At 48.8% G+C, this 17,564-nt stretch overlaps 1 protein-coding gene across 20 annotated transcripts in view; it reads right to left on the bottom strand.

Annotated features, from left to right (window-relative positions):
* WDR27 (WD repeat domain 27) overlaps positions 1-17,564 on the bottom strand; it is a 235,284-nt gene that overhangs the window by 129,270 nt on the left and 88,450 nt on the right. For 14 of the 20 annotated variants that reach the window (XR_012002923.1, XR_012002925.1, XM_072765852.1 and 11 more), the window contains 10 exons: positions 15,964-16,081; positions 14,693-14,816; positions 13,474-13,577; positions 12,380-12,447; positions 12,007-12,128; positions 11,531-11,613; positions 8,232-8,310; positions 5,805-5,882; positions 3,835-3,932; positions 2,514-2,606 (listed from right to left, as the gene is read on the bottom strand). Coding sequence is in view for 17 of the 20 variants with exons in the window: in XM_072765852.1 (XP_072621953.1) it covers positions 2,514-2,606; positions 3,835-3,932; positions 5,805-5,882; positions 8,232-8,310; positions 11,531-11,613; positions 12,007-12,128; positions 12,380-12,447; positions 13,474-13,577; positions 14,693-14,816; positions 15,964-16,081 (967 nt within the window). In the remaining 3 variants the exon portion in view is untranslated. The remainder of the gene's footprint in view (positions 1-2,513; positions 2,607-3,834; positions 3,933-5,804; positions 5,883-8,231; positions 8,311-11,530; positions 11,614-12,006; positions 12,129-12,379; positions 12,448-13,473; positions 13,578-14,692; positions 14,817-15,963; positions 16,082-17,564) is intronic. The other 6 variants (XR_012002924.1, XM_072765847.1, XM_072765779.1 and 3 more) reach the window with 1 other exon arrangement.

The raw sequence follows: 17,564 nt of genomic DNA, 5'->3' as shown, positions 1-17,564 counted from the left end.
ACAGGGGAGTGCGTCCACCCACCAGCCCCACTCCTTCTCACCGGGCACCTGCTGCCTCCGCCACACAGGCCGATCTCTGGTTCTTGCCTCCATCAGGGGCCCCTTAGAATGGTCATCACCCCAGGGAGGTGATGATTAAAAGGGTCCTGACACTGCTGCCACCTGTTGCTCCAAGAAACAGAGGAACCCAAGGAAAGGCTGAGAAATGAAAACCGTGGGCTTTTTGGAGTAGAGAGGGCAGGCGGGGTGTGAACATCACAGGCCACAGCACAGTACAGGAGTCTGGATGGCGCCATGACTCACGGGGCACACAGGACAGGCCCAGTGACCCTAGCACCACCGCAAAGCTGCCCTTCTCTGTGGGCCCTGCGTCTGGCCAGGACTGTAGAGCACGCACCTCTGCCACCTGCTGAGCCAGGGCACTGGCCTCGGCCTCAAGCACTCTTACCACCCACCCAGGAGGACCCTCTTGCTGCGGCTGGAGCATCGCAGAGGAGCAGTGAACTGCTCACATGTCACACCAGCCAGAGAACCCACACGGCAGAGATGGAAGAGGCGGGAAAGATTCATCAAGAGTACGAATATTCTTCAGCCATTAGAAATGACAAATACCCACCATTTGCTTCAACGTGGATGGAACTGGAGGGTATTATGCTGAGTGAAATAAGTCAATTGGAGAAGGACAAATATTATATGGTGTCATTCATTTGGAGGATATAAATAGTAGTGAAAGGGAATAGAAGAGAAGGGAGAAGAAATGGGTAGGAAATATCAGAAAGGGGGACAGAACATGAAGACTCCTAACTCTGGGAAACGAACTAGGGGTGGTGGAAGTGGAGGAGGGCGGGGGGTGAGGGTGAATGGGTGATGGGCACTGAGAGGGGCACTTGATGGAATGAGCACGGGGTGTTATTCTGTATGTTGGCAAATTGAACACCAATAAAAAATAAATTTATTATTAAAAAAAAAAAAGAGTACGCGCTGCAGTTCTGTACCGAGACCCAACACAACCAGCCGGAACTTTCTGATATAGCTATACTGCCCTCTCGTGGAAGTCTCTGGGAGTTTTAATAAGGATGAAGGCCCCATCGCACCAGGCTGCAGGCCTGCACAATGCTGCTGGCTGGGGATACGATGCTGGAGATCATGTGTCTGAGGACCCACCACCACCCGCTAGCGTCCCGGCTGCTGTGGGCCCTGTGCAGGCCCCGGGCAAGGGCACGACAGGTGGGCGGCTCCACCTGTTTGGGACCTGCCAATGCACCTCTCTTCCTAGCTCAGTGGCTCCCTTCCTTGACCATCAAACAGGCACCCATTTTCCTGCTTTTCGCATATAAGTGTTGAGAAAGCTATCATATTTTCAAAGTTGAATCATATGACAGGTAAACCATCAGGGCAGAATGATGATGAGGTAGGGTGGGTAAGAATGATGCTGTTCCCCAAAACACAAACACAGCACTTTTTTAAAAGGTGAGTTTGAACATCTACTGCATTATCTTAACTCAGCCACGAGCCCCATTCCTGCAATAGAATAGAGAAACATCCACGTGCAACATAATCACCATTTCTATCAACTGTTGAGTTATAGAAAGACTCGTACACAGAGTCCCAGGCTCATGGAAGGCACCTTAAGGAGAGCGTTAAGAACCAAGGTTTGGAGCCAGGAGGAGCCACAGAGTGTAGGGGGACGACGTGGGCTGTGGATGGAGCGGCAGGTCCTCCCACACGTCCCGAGAGGGTGGCACCAGCCCCTGCAGAGGCCCCTCCTCCAGGCTGTCCAGAGGCCACTGTGGACTCTGGGGGGCCCGAGTCTGGGGGAGCCCTGGGGGCGTGCTCCTGCACCCCCAACCACCACACCTGCACCCCACTCCCTCCACCAGGCACCTCACTCCTCTACTTCCCAGAAACACTTTCACTGGCAGCATTTCTGTTTTGTTTTGTTTTGTTTTGTTTTTTTGTATTTTTGTTGTTACTAAAATATCCACTGGGTGTGAGTCTGCAGAAAGCAGTTCCAGGACCCTGAACAAGAGTGGGGGAAGCTCAGGGCTCAGGACTAGTGATCTGTCAGGAAGCTAAAACAGCGAGACTTCCAATACCACTGCCCTCATCTCAGATCTACTCACCCCCCCCCCCACAAAAAAAAAAAGAAAGAAAGAAACCTCACCTTGTTACGTTTATGAAACTGTCTGTGAACAAACCCTCCTAATTTTCCAAGCATGCTTTCGTCGTGTCTAAGTTCTGACTTTACCCCCTCCCCTGAAACTCTGCAAAAGCTTTCTTCCCTGACCTTGGCACACCTGTGGCAGACATACCTGCAGCCCCAGCCTCCCAGGTTATACCCCCTCCGCCTGATTTAGCAGGGCCAATCTAGTTCACTAATTTACCTCCATGCAAGCCTTACTTCTGCCTCATTCTGAACTTGAAGGGCATAGAAGGGCACATAGCAACTGATAACCAGGACCAAAAGGAGAGCCCTCCATGAATACATATTAACTCAAACTAACACATCATACCTGAAAAGACAGTAGGTGTCCCACTAAGGTCAGCACGGAAGGCCAGCAACAAGTGGTTGGCTAAACCGCAGGCGAGCCACTGTCCATCTCCTGCTTCAAAACAGCAAGGGACATCCCTTAAAAATCACAGCTCACAGGAGTCACACTTGCAACAGGTAAATACAGAATTTGTAGTTAACTTGACGTTCGTTTTGTCAGTTAGCGAGGGAATCCAAACAAACAGCACTTGCTCAAGAGCTAGCCACCACATGTTGAGAGTCCACCAGGTGGCAGGCCCTGTGTCACCCTCGCATGACATCCCCCAGGACGTGCTTTAGAGAGGACCCGGGAGTGCGGAGTAGGGGCACCCGCTCTGCACCCTGTGGCACCCCGCCTTCCATCAACAGAATTATAAGACACATATTATTCAGCTAGGCAGTTCTATTTAAACATACCCCTAAAACAGGGCAGAACTAAGTTAGAGACCTCCCACAATTTTCCAAATCGAGACCCCTACTTTATTTCTAATCACATCATACAATCACACGATCATAAATAAGCAAGCCTCTCTCATACCACAAAGGTACTTTACTGATGATGGTATGAATCTAATTTCCCAAAATCACTCAGACATGCTTTGACTAAACTTACATGAAAAATGAAGAGAACCTAGAACAGTTGTAAACAGTGAAAACTGCAGGAATGCGCTCAAGATGCTGAGGGGTGGCCTTCTAGCCCAGACTGAGGGCAAGCACAGCTTCTCATCTCCAAGTCACTCGAGAACCCAGAAACAATGTGTGCTTCTGAAGAAAGAGCTCAAATCACAGAGCCACCTGCATGGGAGCTGCTCCCAGCTTCCTCCAAACTCTCCTGGGAAAAATGCTGAAGACCCAGAAGAGAGTCTGGTAGAGGCATTTCCATACACTTGAGAGTGAAATGGCCGCTACAAGCCCAAGACCCACTGGGCCTGCAGGAGAGGCTCCACCCAAGGAGGGATGGTCATCTGCCCCGGGCGGCCTCCTCTACACTCCTCGAAGCAGCCGCCCCCACCCCGACCCCCTCCAACGCTATGGAGGAGATGGTCACACATGCAGAGCTCAGACCTGGGTGAGCCTCTAAGTCCAAGTCAAGGAGCTCCCCGAGCTGCAGCGGAGGCCGACGCAAGCACAAATGCCCTGATGCCAGGTATGCTCAGGGGCAATGTGAGCTTTGACTTTAATCCAGACTCAAACAATGCCAGATAACCTCAAGCAAGCAAGTTTAAAGCTCTGTTTATGATGGAACGGTGGCAGGTAAGGGATGCTTGGCAATGCAGCGATGTGCGGCCCCAGACATAGCCTACCTGAGTACTGGACACAGTGTGCCGCGGCAGGCCCGTGGGCGAGGACACGCTGCTTGTAGAGTTTGGTTGGTGGAGAACTCTCCAAAGGGTATTCCTTACTTGAAGGGACATCAGGAAAATGAACATCAAGAGAGTTCAAAGTGAGATTAGAAACAAGACAACAGACTAGAATAGTGGGTTGTCCCCTATTTACATGTGCAATTTCATTCTACCCAACCTGAATATATATAAACATATTCAAAGCCATGAAATAACTCTAAAATACACTTGCATTCCATGGGGCCAAAATGCATGCATTTTAAGTACAAGATGTCAAGGATTTCTCATGTTTAACATAAACTCAAGTGAATCTGTGACGACTTGGGGAGAGCCTCTTGCTGCACTTTGCAGTTTCACACTCTTTGTTGGTGACCATCCTACCAATCACTCAAATAAACTACAAATGGCTGAGATCTGCCATGAGAATAACCACATTCCCAGTCTGTCAAAGAGCCCAGGGAGGCTTAGGGGAAAGGATCGGTGGCCGGGACCCCTCGCAGGGGCAGGCTGGGTGGAGTGGGTCCCACAGGCCCTGGGGGCAGACAGCATGGTCCGCTGAAGGCATCCAGATCTTCAGGCAAAATCTCCCCAGTGTTCATTTTCAGCAACTAAAAGGTTTGGCAGCCTCTGCACAACGAGGCCACGGGCGTGGGGGCCAGCCAGGGCACGGGCCTCAAGGCTCCTCACTGGCATGCATGTGGCCCCCCAATCTTCCCACCTAGGCCGCAGAATGCAGAGTAAACTGAACACAAACCACCTGGCACACAGTGCTGCTACACGCTTAGGGGAATGTGGAAAGGCACCAGGCACACAGCAGAGGGCAGAAAAAGAAAGTAGCTGTGAAGACGGGTTGTTGTAAAGGCTGGAAGTTATTGCTGACAAGCTAGATACATTTATTCACAGCTTTATAGGCCATACAAGCTGGAAAGACTGGCCGGCCTTGCAAGGCCTCAGCCCGCAGTCCCATCCCTTCTAAGTGAAATCTGGTAGGTGTTCAGAGGAGCCTTTTGCTCAGGAAGGGCATTGTTTGGGGTCCTCCCATCAGTCCTACCCTCAACAGAATGCTGCCTGGGCCAGAAATGCATCAAAGACCACTGGCTGGGTCTGGAGAGTTGAGCTTTTGTGGGAAAAGTCACCCAGAAGATCAGAGTTGAGCAGAACTCTCTGGTGCTACTTTCTATCTCCAACCACTGGTCTGAGTGTCACAGGGTCTGAGGGCACCTGCTGGGGTCACATCCTTGCCATCGATGACCCGCTGATACAGAAGCAGCAGTGGAGGGCAGGAAGAGCATCGGGGCTTAAGAGAAATATCACAAAACTGGGAAAAACTGTTCACGCAGACGTCTTGTGGACGAGAGCTAGGGACACTTCAACAGCACAACCTGGAATCTCTGTCCAGATGAGGTTACCTCCACGTGTGGGACTGGGAGGGTCTTGGAGGTCCCCCCAATCACCTTCCCGTCCAGGTACATGGGCCCCGGGGGTTGGTAGGACTGGCTATGGCCCCACATGTGCTGTACAGCACGGCCACTGCCCAAGATGCACCTCCAACTCCACGAGCTCATTTCCAGCCATTCAAAGTCACCTGGAGTCCTGTAACTGCTCAGATTTTTCTGTCCAGTTATTACCTAAGAAACTTATCAAGAATGATCCGTCACAGCTATAACACTTTCTAAAAAAGAATTTTAACAAAAATTAATATTCCTAAGTTGTGAAGGTGGTAAACCTAGCAGCCCATCTGAAAAGAGGGTTAACAAGAACTGAGTTTGACCAAAAGGAACATACATATACACGCTGTGTATATACGTGCCCATGCGTACACACATACTCACTAGGTTGTACACCTGTTTGAAACAAAATCATTTAAAGTATTTAAAGGCTCTCTCCAAATTATGCTACATCTACTTTGAACCAACAAGCTAGTTACGTACGACCTGGGACCATCCCTACATCGTGAAGAGTGGTCACCACGCTTCCTGGTGTTGGCCTTTGGTGAAAACATAGTTACGCTGTGGAAAGAAAATTCATGTCACTCTCGAAGATTACAGTTCCAAGCTTCTTAAGAGACTGGTATTTTGCAGCAAAATATACACACATATAAACATTCATGAGCACTTTCAGTGCCCCACACTAGTAATACACCAAACATTCAGTTACTTCAATTGTAACAGCTGTTCATCCAATTATGTATCTGCAGTGGCATTCTTGTGACATTGTCCCTTTTTGGAGAATGGATGTATAGAATCATAACAGAAACTGAACCACCCTTATGGGTGTTATTTGCGGACCTACTCAGAACAGAAGTGAAATCTCCGGGAAACCATGCTGGATTCTACCTTAAATAAAATGAAATTATCAAATACAGGTAGTGGCTGAACAGTTGCCTGGTACCAGCCTGTCTTTCAGGTGGAGAAAGTACAAGATGCCAGAGATGCTGGGACAGGGTGCTAAGCCCCTAGGATGCACAGGGGACAGCCAAACCCCCACCTGCACCTGCATCCAGCCTCACAGAGCAAGCAGCACATTCTGCATCAGGCCATGCCCAGAGCCATCAAGACAAGGGGCAGGAGAGGGTGGCCTGGCCCTAGGCCACTGCTGGGACTCTGCATTTGCCACAATATCTGCAAGTCCCCTGGATGCCTAGGAGGGGCTGGGGCCCAGATGAGGGAGGACACTAGTCCCAAGAGGATGGAAGAAGAGAACTCCACAGAGGGAACAAAGGGTAGAGGGCCACTGAGCAGAGACTGGTGGGAAGCATCCAAGAAGGAGCAAGAATGCTGCTGGAGTGCAGGAAGCATGTCGGGGGGGGGGGGGGGGCAGGCATGATCAGGGCAGGTCCTTGAGGGTCCACACAGAACACAGGGCACCCTGGGGGCCCACATGGAACACAGGGGACCCCAGGGGTCTACACGGAACACAGTGCACCCTGGGGGTCTACATTGAACACAGGGCACCCTGGGGGTCCACTCTGAACACAGGGGACCCTGGGGGCTCACACAGAACACAGCACATCACACTACAGCTGGTGCTCACAGGCATGATGCATGAAGTAGTATGCAATTTTGCTGAGCATGAATCCAGAATCCACCCATCTATCCCTGCTTCCACTCACCCACTGATCGATCCATCTATCCATCCATGCATCCACCCATCCACTGATCTTTCCTTCCATCCATTCATCTACTCATCCATCCATCCACCTATCCATCCAGCTACCCACCCACCCACTGACCCATCCATTCATGCATGCATGCATCCATCTACCTACTGATCTATCCATCCATCCATCTATGCATCCATGCACCCACTGACCCATCCAACCATCCATTCATCCATTCAACCACCCATCCCACCCACCCACTGGTCCATCCATCCAAACATCCATCCATCCAAACATCCATCCATATTTGTGAGAGGGTCTGAGGTACCAGGTATTGTCTCAGGCCCAGGGGTTTATAGAGTAAATAATAAATAAAACATAGTCATGCTAGCCAGTCGGGCCAGGGAGAGTAAAGCAAGCAAGGCCTGAGAGGGAATCATGGTAGGGGCTGCCATTTTATACAGAGCAACCAGGGATGGCAGCCCAGATACTAGGCCACCCTGTCAGCCCCACCTGCATGAGCCTCAGGTAGGCACCTGGGGAAGAAAGGGCCAGTGCAGAGCCCTGAGGCAGGAGGAATGCACGGGGGAGGCCAGGTGTGGCTACAGGAGACCCATGAAAGGGAACAAGGTGAAGGGGAGGTCTACAGGATGGGTGACCCCAGAGAACCTACCAAAGCCCTGACTTGTGTTCTGACTGGGGGCCCCACAGGCTGCTGGTTGCACAGCTGTTTTGCTCAATGTGTTAAGAACACATAATAGGTCAAGACTGGGGGTGATAGGATTTTACACAGAAAAGTGAAGTCTACTTCCCAGAAATGTGGTGTTCCTGAAGGATGAGGGGATTTCAAGGCTCTGCTGTACTGGAAACTTCTCATATTTGAGAATTTACTATTTCCTCATCTTTCACCCCATCCCCAACCAACCTCCCCCATTCCGAATGTACTGAACTTCATGCTCCGCTGTTGTAGCCATGCTGAGCTGTGAGGGGGACAGTCCCTCTCTCCTGGGTGGGCCCACCCCTGTCCTGGCACCGTCCAGATTAGCCAGCATCACGGCAGTTATGAGGTCAGGACCAAAGGGCTCCTGTGAGGCCAGTACTCAGCAAGCACTGAGGAAATGCTGCTGCGGCCACTCCTGTAGCCAACGTACCTGTCCCCTGCTCCAGGGGGTGGCCCTCCCAGACACATTTTCATGTGTATGTACTGAACCCTGCCTCTCCGCCCCGACATGAGCAGCCTAGGAGTCCGTTTACTCACTGCGGTGCGGACGCATACCCAGACGACCTCACTTTGGTGTGGAAAACCAGGGGCTGGTCCTTCACGGTGCTCCTCCCGGCTGCGTAAAAGGAGTATAAGAAGTAGCAAACATTTAACATGACAAGAACAAAGTCCCTTAAAAACAGAAAAGTTGGGCAGCCCAGGTGGCTCAGAGGTTTAGTGCCTGCCTTCAGCCCAGGGCATGATCCTGGAGACCCGGGATCGAGTCCCACGTCGGGCTCCCTGCATGGAGCCTGCTTCTCCCTCTGCCTGTGTCTCTGCCTCTCTCTCTCTCTCCCCCCCCCCCGCCCCCGTGTCTCTCATGAATAAATAAAATCTTTTTTAAAAAAAGAAAGAAAGAAAAGTTCATGCAAATGGAATGAGGTTAGTCCCCATAAACTTAGGTTTCAAACCTGAGGCCAAACCAACCACCACCAGCAAAGAAGGTTATATCAATGGCATCAAAAGCAGAAGAAAACAGCAAAATAATGTTTTTCTCATTCCTCAAATGATACTGAATCACAGTATGTTCAAGACCTCATATTTCAATAATACTATCGACTCTAGCACGTCAGCTCCTGTTGTCATAAAACAGGCCACACACAAAACCTGGTCTATGGGAAATTGTGTCCATCAGATGCTAAAAATCAGCCATCAGGGAGGAATTCACTCTACAAACCTGTGACAAATACATCTTTTCTACAAATAAGAATAGCCATTATCTTAAATCACTCAAATTTCTCTTTCATACTCTTATTTATCATAAGATAGAGTAACAAGAAAGATAAGCCACTAAAACATAATTACGTCAGGGTCTTTTAATGGCAATGAAACTTACCCTATTTTTAACCAGTCTTCCACAACACCGCCAATTGGTAAAAACTCTGACATTGGGTGAACACCACAAATATTTATAAATCTCAAAAATTCTTTCAAACAAAATAAAATTCTGCTAGAATCATTTATTTTTATATGTGTTTAATACTTGGTATCCAGTGTGACTATTCTATACCAAGGTATAAAATAACCTCAGAAAAATGGATAATTGCACAATATTCAATTATTTTAAAAACTGCTCTTCCTTTTTTCTTTTAAACAAAGAAATTCAGCTCTGTTTCTGGCACTATTTCATACCTGATAACCGGGACCATATTCCCTCCAAAAACCAAGTGAAGCTAATGAGCAAATCATTAAAATGGCATCTATGTGACCCAGGAACAGAGGGGAGGTTTCCCTTCCGGGCTTACAAAGCAAGAGTCCCACCCAGGGGATGGCAAGCACCTCAGGGGAGACCTGGAAATAAAACTGTACCCAGAGGGGACCCAGAAAACCTCTCTCCACCTCAGTGTCAAGTGAAGGAGAAAAAAAAATCTCCTCCGAGAAAAATAAAACCAACGGGAAAATACTTTCAGGATCACATAAAATTATTTTTGGTATTAAGAGAATTATTAAGTTACAGATCCATTAGTATACTTCATTATAAGAGAGTCTTGGATTACTAGAATAAATTTCATAAATATGTAAATGCATATTATTTTAATAAATGCCCTAAGCATTAAAATAAAACAGTTCTTTATCACAAGTATTTATTTCTATTACAATGAGATGTAATTTTTTAGATTATAGGATAGCTATAAATCAGTCATTTTCATTAATTTTCCATACGAATATTTTTTAAACAAGATATAAAAACTGGCATAAAGATCAACACTTTGAGGTTTTACCTCTCTCTCGATACAGAGAAATTATAATCTCCATAATAAACCTTATTATCTATACAACTGTTCTTATCAAAAGTTTTGCTCTACGCAACATTTAGCCATGAAGCGTGGTGTATCATATACCCCCATCTAAGTAAGATGACCCATACTAGCAAAAAATGGAAATAAAATCCATTTTTAAGGGTGAATCTAAATAAAACATACGCAAGAACAAAAGCTAAAGAAATAAATGAGTAAAGTAAAAAATAAAAGCAGGAGAGAGAATCATGTGTCTCATTTCACAACGGATTTCCACATGGAGGTGCGCCGTAAGATTATATTCCTGAAATGTAAGGTCGCCAACATGTGGCTGATGAAAACAGCTGCCACGCTTACAGGGAAAAAACCTAATGCATCATTAGTCACATAACAGAGATTTCATCCTGTAAGAAATTTTAAGTTAAAAATTATATTTAGAATTTCAGAATATTATCTAAACAACCTAGTTTTTTATTCCAACTGTTAGCCATTTAATATTTATTACTCACAAGTTTTCCAAATAATTTTAATAGAAACATATACATAACATAAAATTATTTTTGGTATTAAGAGAATTATTAAAAAGTCAGCCAGTGGGGGGCTCTACACTATCTTTTCCTGAAGGGCTCAGCGGCATGGGGAGAGAAGAGTCATGAATTTCAGAAGGTCTCACAGAGAAAGGAGGGGATGGATGGACACAGATACCCACCTGGGCAGGGGAGGAGAGGTCCTCGCAGAGGGCACCCCATCCCACCCTGTCCTGCCTTCTGCAGGAGCTGGGTCCCTCACCAAAGATGGAGAGAAAAGCAGACTGACGAGCATCTCTATTGTTTTTTTAATTAGGTCACTAAGGGGCTTAACAAGACTGGACTCTGGGTTGGTCACTGAAGGGAAAAAAAAAACTCATTATCAATTATTCTTACAATGGAAATAAATGGAATGTGATAAAGCCTATCATCTTAAAACAAGTTACTTTTAAAATCATTTCTTTGTAAAAGGCAACATGTGGATTTATTTTCTGCTTATAATAAAACAATGACAAAATTTTTTGAGACAACCGAGAATAGCTTAGATGCGCTGGCTAATGTAAAACACCAAAGAAATGCTGTTGGATTTGATATAAAGGCGTCATGGCTGGGTAAGCCAATGTCCACATGTTTTAGAAATGCATACCGAGGTATGGAGGGGTAAACTAATGGGATGTTTGGGATTTGCTTTAAAATTCGTCAGCAAAGAGAGGCAAGTAGAGATTGTTCCCTTCGTAGATAACTGAGTATCCCCAAGTAAGCTGCTCTTCTGGCCACTAGAGCCATCAGCAATTTTTAAATGTTTTTGAATTCTTGTGAATGATACCCAATCCAGGAAAAGACACATCTAGCATATTCTCTACCACCAACCTCACAGAAAAATGTATACGAGAGGCAGAGAAATGAAGAATGAACACCGGGGTGGGGAGGACACACGAGAATTCACAAAGTAAGTGAATGGTGCCAACTAGTACGGGGTCACGGAGCAGGACAGGGCTTCATGTTCTGACACTGCAGGCCACGGGACACTAACCAGACTGTCTCTGAGGTGCCGGCGGGGTCTTGCTTTCCTTCGCAGTTGTGAAGCACAGTGGAGAGGTGGGCCCAACACAGGTGCTAGGGTAGGAAGAGAAGCACACAGGACAGCAAAGTCATGTACCGGCCTTGTACCACGGAAACGCACAGTATAAGGACAGTCACCAGCGATGATTCCTGTAGATACGGGCATGCAGTGCTTGCACACATGCTTCATTCTTAATCTAAGAAAAAATTTTTAATATTTTTCATAAAAGTGCTATTTCATAAAATAAATAGTTTTGCATTAACATAAACTATCAATCCTTTAGCGTTAAACAAGGTAGAAGCAATGCCACGAGCAATAACTTCTTTCAAACAGTACAGTTCGGGGAGTTTACTGAATTTTATTTTTCTTTCTCAAGATTAGAAAGGAATCAAAATTCTCCCAGCTGGTCAAGCTGCCCATGTATATCCTACTCAGGAAGGCCGTACCGGGGCAGCACCGAGAGATGCCTTCCTGCGTCGTGACCCTGTTGAGACCTCACCAGAGCAGCAACACGGATCTCCAACATGACGATCTTCCGGCCAAACAAGGATGTGAGTAAGCAGATGGCCTGCAGGGGACAGTCAGCAACGATCACACACTCACAACTCCAGTCAAAGCCCAGCTCTGTACAAATTAATCTGCTCCAATGACCCCGGGAATTACAGTGTAGCCCCATGGCCACCATGTGCTTCATAAAATGCCACCCATGAGACCCCACTAAGCCAACCATGCCATCCTATGTGGCACAACGTGAGTACAAAGCACAAGTACGGGCAGTGCGTTCTGCAGGCTGAGGGCAGTAAACACTTTAGGACTGACCTTATCATCATTGGCTTTGCTCATCACTGCACATGATCCTGCCACGTGAATGCTGAGGCTCCTGAAATCTTAATTTTCAGCAAAGAGAAACAAGCAAGCAATACTGACAGGGTAAGGAGAGGGAACTAGCCACTCACTGACACATCCGTTCACCATGTGCCCGCATGCCTGCTGCCCATGGTCCTGTGCTAGGGGCTGGCGTGTCTCGAGGAGCAAGGCCTTCACGGGAGCCCTACCCCCAGGACAAGAGCTGCTGGAGTCACGGAGGAGCAGGGGCCTACAGAGACCACAGACACAGTGCGCAGCATAGCCGCAGAGAAAAACACCGTCCCCGGGAGCACACACACCCACCCGGATCGGGGGACAGGCTCAGGTGAAGCTACAAGCATGAGCGGGAGGAGGAGGAACAGGAACTCAGGCCAGCAGAGGTCTGGAGGGTTCAGGCCAAGTCCCGTAAGTGATGCAAAGGTGCAGTGACTTCCTGTGAGGACCAAGGCCCCGGTGGGCCCAGGCTAAGGACCCAGACTCTGTCCCCAAAGCTCAAGGGCCTTAAGAGAGAAAGAAGGGAGCTTGCACCTATGGGTGACCCTGGCTACCGTGCGGCCTTCATCATGTCTACATCTCCAACAGGGGCAGCTCAGTGCATGGTAGTCACAGGGCCTTGAGGACTGGAACCAGAGCTGGGCAGGAGGGCACCCCAGCTCAGTTCAGACAATTGGAGTCCGACCAGTCCCCAGTCACAGGTATTAAGACTCTAGCAGGAAATACTGACTGGGTGAACTTAGACCCCTGGTATGAGCCTGGGACAGACGCAGCAGTGCTAAGAGAACAAGTGCCCCTCAGAGCCCTGTACACGAAAGATGGGAGGACCAAGGACCAAGAGAAGGGAGACCTGCCAGGAGGTCGGAGTGGACTCAGAGCTTGTCCTTGGGATCCTGTGGGGAGGCTGCCTGTGGCCTAACCACTCTGCACACCCAGCACACCTAATGACTAAGCCTTCTACGCTAAAGTGTCACCCTCCCAGATGTCAGAGGAAAAGACTAATTGACATTACGTGAAATTTGTATCAAAGATGATCTGAACTGTGATCTTACCCCTATAATGTAAAACCGCTTCCAATTCAAAGTTTGCCAAGTTAAATATGAATAAGCCAGCTGAGCTTCCAATCCACAAGCATGAGGTAGTCTCAGAAGAAAGCCTAATTGTAAAGGGAAAAATAAAAACAAAGAGCTGATCTCACTCCTCAGGCTCCCATCCCACGGCATGCCACTGAGTGGCCCTCCACGTGCTCTTGCGGGTGGCCGGCTCTTGGCATTGATGATCTAGAACAGTCCTTGACTAGGCTGAAATTTCAGGTCTCCTGGACACCCGCTGTCTGGTAAAGACAAGTACTAACCAGCCACAACCTGATTCCAGCTCGACTACAATCTGCAAGGTTTCCCTTTCTCTGAGGTTACGGGACTCTCTGAGGTGGACGTCCCTGCGAGAGGGGCAGTGCTGCACTTGCTGGTCCTGCCAGGTGGTGTTGTAAAGGAGGTAACCAGCTCAACAGGAAATGGAAAGAAGTAGCAGAGAGCCAAAGGCAAACCCAACTCTGCTTTTTCTTCTATGTTTTATCATACAAACTAGATAAATATTAATAAAGGGACCAATAGGCCTCCTCAGGCTGTGCCAGACTTGGGACTCTGAAGACTCTTGGTGCCCTCTCTCCCTCCTGCCTCTCGGTCCCCTGGAGCCTCTGACCATCCTGACTTCCTGGGCTCATTCTCGGCCCTCATGCTCTCACAGCCATCCCCAAGTCGGCTGAACAACTCGTGTACACCCCAGGGGAGAAGCCCTGGCCCTGACCCTCAAGGAGCTCCAGCACAGCAGACCCAGCACTGCTGGCTCCCCATCCCAATAATCCCCACTCTGTCCAAGGAGACCAGAGGCTTGTGCCTCGTTGTCCCTGGAGCTTTCTATGCTCAGTGGTGAAAGCCAGCCTAATACATTCTTTAGAGTCTGATAGGCAGTGCAGCTGGGGGAGGTATAGAATGAGTTTGATCATATCCCCCTTTACCTGTGCAGAATCAGGATCTGCCTAGGTTTTGGTGAGCAAAATTAAAAACAATTTCATCTCTTTTATTAAACATACTTAAAAATAATTGACCAAGTTTACCGACTTTAAGACTTAGAATATGCAATCCGAACAACACTTACCAGCTATTACTTCTCAAACAAAAACACTTGGCTTTATTTTAATCATTCTTAAAAAAATGAACCTAACTTAGGAGGCCTTCCTCACAGGGCGCCGGCCAAGGTCATCACACTCACCCACACACACACGGGGCGCTGACGATGGCTGACAGGTCACAGGGCGCCAGCCCCAGGACGGGGAGGCTTGCTTCGACCTCGTCTCCCTTCTCCAGGCCGTGTGTGCAGGGATGCTGACTCTCCTCTAGAACAGAATTATTGATCATCTCAGCGATGAGACAGACAAAGGCAAACAGCCGGCAGTATGGGATGTCGCAGGGAATAACACATGGGCTGAGTAACTCGGATCACGGGTCAAGGAACAAGATTATAAATCCACAGCAGACCCCATTCGTGCAGTGTGTGAGGAAGACAGGTGGGGTTCCAGGCACCTCTCTTTGCCTCTGTTCCTAAAGCAGGGTCAGGTTCACCTCCTGATAAATGGCACTTACTCAAGAAATAATGAAAGCCAAGACTTAAAGCATTAGGAAGAAAACAGATAACTTGGATAAGGTCCTTTCTGACCTTCTCCACAAAGAAATAGCTGAAAGCCATCCACAAAAAAAAAAAAAAAAAAAAAAAAAAAAGATACAAACTAAAGCAAAGGGAGGAATAGTGATGAGGAACTTGAAGGCAGAAAGACACATTTGCTGTACCACTAAACTGAATGGACAGCACATGTCCACTAGAGGGCAAGAAGTAAAATCCCCAGCGTTTCCAGCAGTGTCCGCTCCTTTAGAGACGCTCTGGGAGATATTAGAGCGACCGGCGAGGAAGTGAGGCGCGGCCAAGTGGACACACTGTGGGCTGAGGGAGAGGCCTCAGCACAGAGATGGGGCTAGCTCAGGCAGGATGGGGGCCCCGGCTCCGTGACAACCCACAGAAGGTGGGAAGCTGCTGCCCTGGGCTGGGGGGCAGGTGCTCTCCTGATCACCAGACCACAGCATCCCCCCCGCCCAATGCTGTGCACACAAGTATGAGCTTCCGCTGCCCCCCCCCCGTCCCCTCACAAGACCAGCCTGGTGCTGCTGGATGTCTGAGGTCAGATGCCAGACTTGTCCCAATAATAACTGTCCCTGCCCTGCTCTCCCTTCGGTTCACCTGACATGGGACCCTGGCAGGCTGAGAGGGAGCCCTGGATGGGGGGGGGGGGGGGGCAGTAGCAGGATCTCCAGGGGCAGGAGCCTTGAAGGCAGGAGCCTTGAGGGCAGGAGCCCCAGGGGCAAGAACCTTGAGGGCAGGGACCTTGAGGGCAGGAGCCCAGAGGGCAGCAGCCTTGAGGGCAGGGGAGGAGCCGTGAGGGCAGGAGCCCCAGAGACAGGAGACCCAAGGGGGACTCTGAGTGACATTACCCGGCAGGCAGCACAGCCTGGACTCAACCCTCCTAGAGAAACTCTCACTCTTCTTCTTTAGGCTCACGCGGGTCACACAACGAAAATGATGTCCCTCAACCAAACTGAAGATCCAAAGCTGTAAAAGCAAAACAGACATAACAGGTCAGTGTCATCAGAGGGCACCGGTGAGCAGCCCAGTGAGAAAAGTGTGGAGCAGGAGACCAGCCCCTGGCCGCCTGAAGCCTGTCTGGGTGACCCCACCTTTCCCTGCACACCCAGAGCCTCCAAGCTCCAGACCTCAGCCTGCAGGTGCAGACATAACCCTGCTTCCCACTGGTCCACACCAGCCTCTCTGAACCCAGCAGCACCAACACACAGCTACGAATATACCCAGCACGTCGCTGGGCAAAACCTTTGTCAAAAACAAAAATAACATTTCTTAGTTTCCAGAAATACATCTTTGATGTTGTGATTTATAACAGGAAATACATATTTTTGGCCGCCCCCCCCCCTTCCCTGTTTCCAGCACAAAGCTCCTCAAACCTTAGGAACTTCTTATGTGATGAGAGTGACAAAGGCATCTTTGGTGGTGATGACAAGGTGACCTTGGGAAAGCCGTGAAGGTGGGGGTCGGTTCCCAGGGGAACCAATCCCCTGATGACAGGGTTGAACTTTCCATCCCACCTTTGACCTCAGGGGAGGGTTCAGTGACCAGTGGCTGATGGCTTCATCAGTCCAGTCTGTATAATGAAGCCTCCATGAAAACCCAGCTTCCAGGTTGGTGAACACACCTGCAGCCCCCACCACAAGGGTGACCCTTCCAGACCTCGCCATACGTGCCCCTCCAACTGGCTGCTGTCTGTCCTTTATCACACCCTTTATTAGGCAGGTAAACTGGGGGCACCTGGCAGCTCAGTCAGTTAAACATCTGACTCTTGGTTTCTGCTTAGGTCGTGATCTCAGGGTCATGGGATCAAACTCTGTGTCAGCCTCCGTGCTCAGAGGAGAGTCTGCTTTAGATGCTCTTTCCCTCTGCCCCTCCTGCTCATGTTCTCTCTCTCATTCTCAAATAAATCAACCTTTAAAGAAAAATTGACTGGCAAACGGGCAAATAAGCATTTCCCTGAGGTCTGCAAGTCGCTCTAGCAAATCAATGGAACCCAAAGTGGGGGGTGTGAGCACGTCCAGTCTATAGCCAGGTTGCCCAGGACCTACTACATGTCATCAGCGTGTGAATGGGGTGTCGTCGCATGGGACCCGACCCCTCACCTGCGGGTCTCCAACAGACAGTTTCAGAACTGAGTAAGATCGTAGGACACCCTGTGGGCATGCTGGAGAACCGCCTGGTGTGCAGGGACCCCCACACCCGTGGTGACCAGGGTGTCGGAAGCAAGGCGTTTGTGTGAAGGTAAAGGACTCTTGCAAGAGCGAGAACTGAGTTATTTCCTAATATGGTATCTTGCCCAGATTATCACAACAGCAACTTTTTAAAAAGAAAACAGTATCCACACTTTGTGAAGTCCACCTGAATTGCTCACCTAAAAAACTAAGTTTTAAAGAAATCAAGTATCTTCAAATTTTTCAAACTATGTAAAGCTGGCTCTTCTGCTGGCAGTGGG

This window comes from Vulpes vulpes, chromosome 1, assembly GCF_048418805.1.
Source record: "Vulpes vulpes isolate BD-2025 chromosome 1, VulVul3, whole genome shotgun sequence".
Taxonomy (NCBI): domain Eukaryota; kingdom Metazoa; phylum Chordata; class Mammalia; order Carnivora; family Canidae; genus Vulpes; species Vulpes vulpes.
Note: the sequence above shows the minus strand (reverse complement) of the source record. Positions and strands in the feature narration are given on the sequence as shown.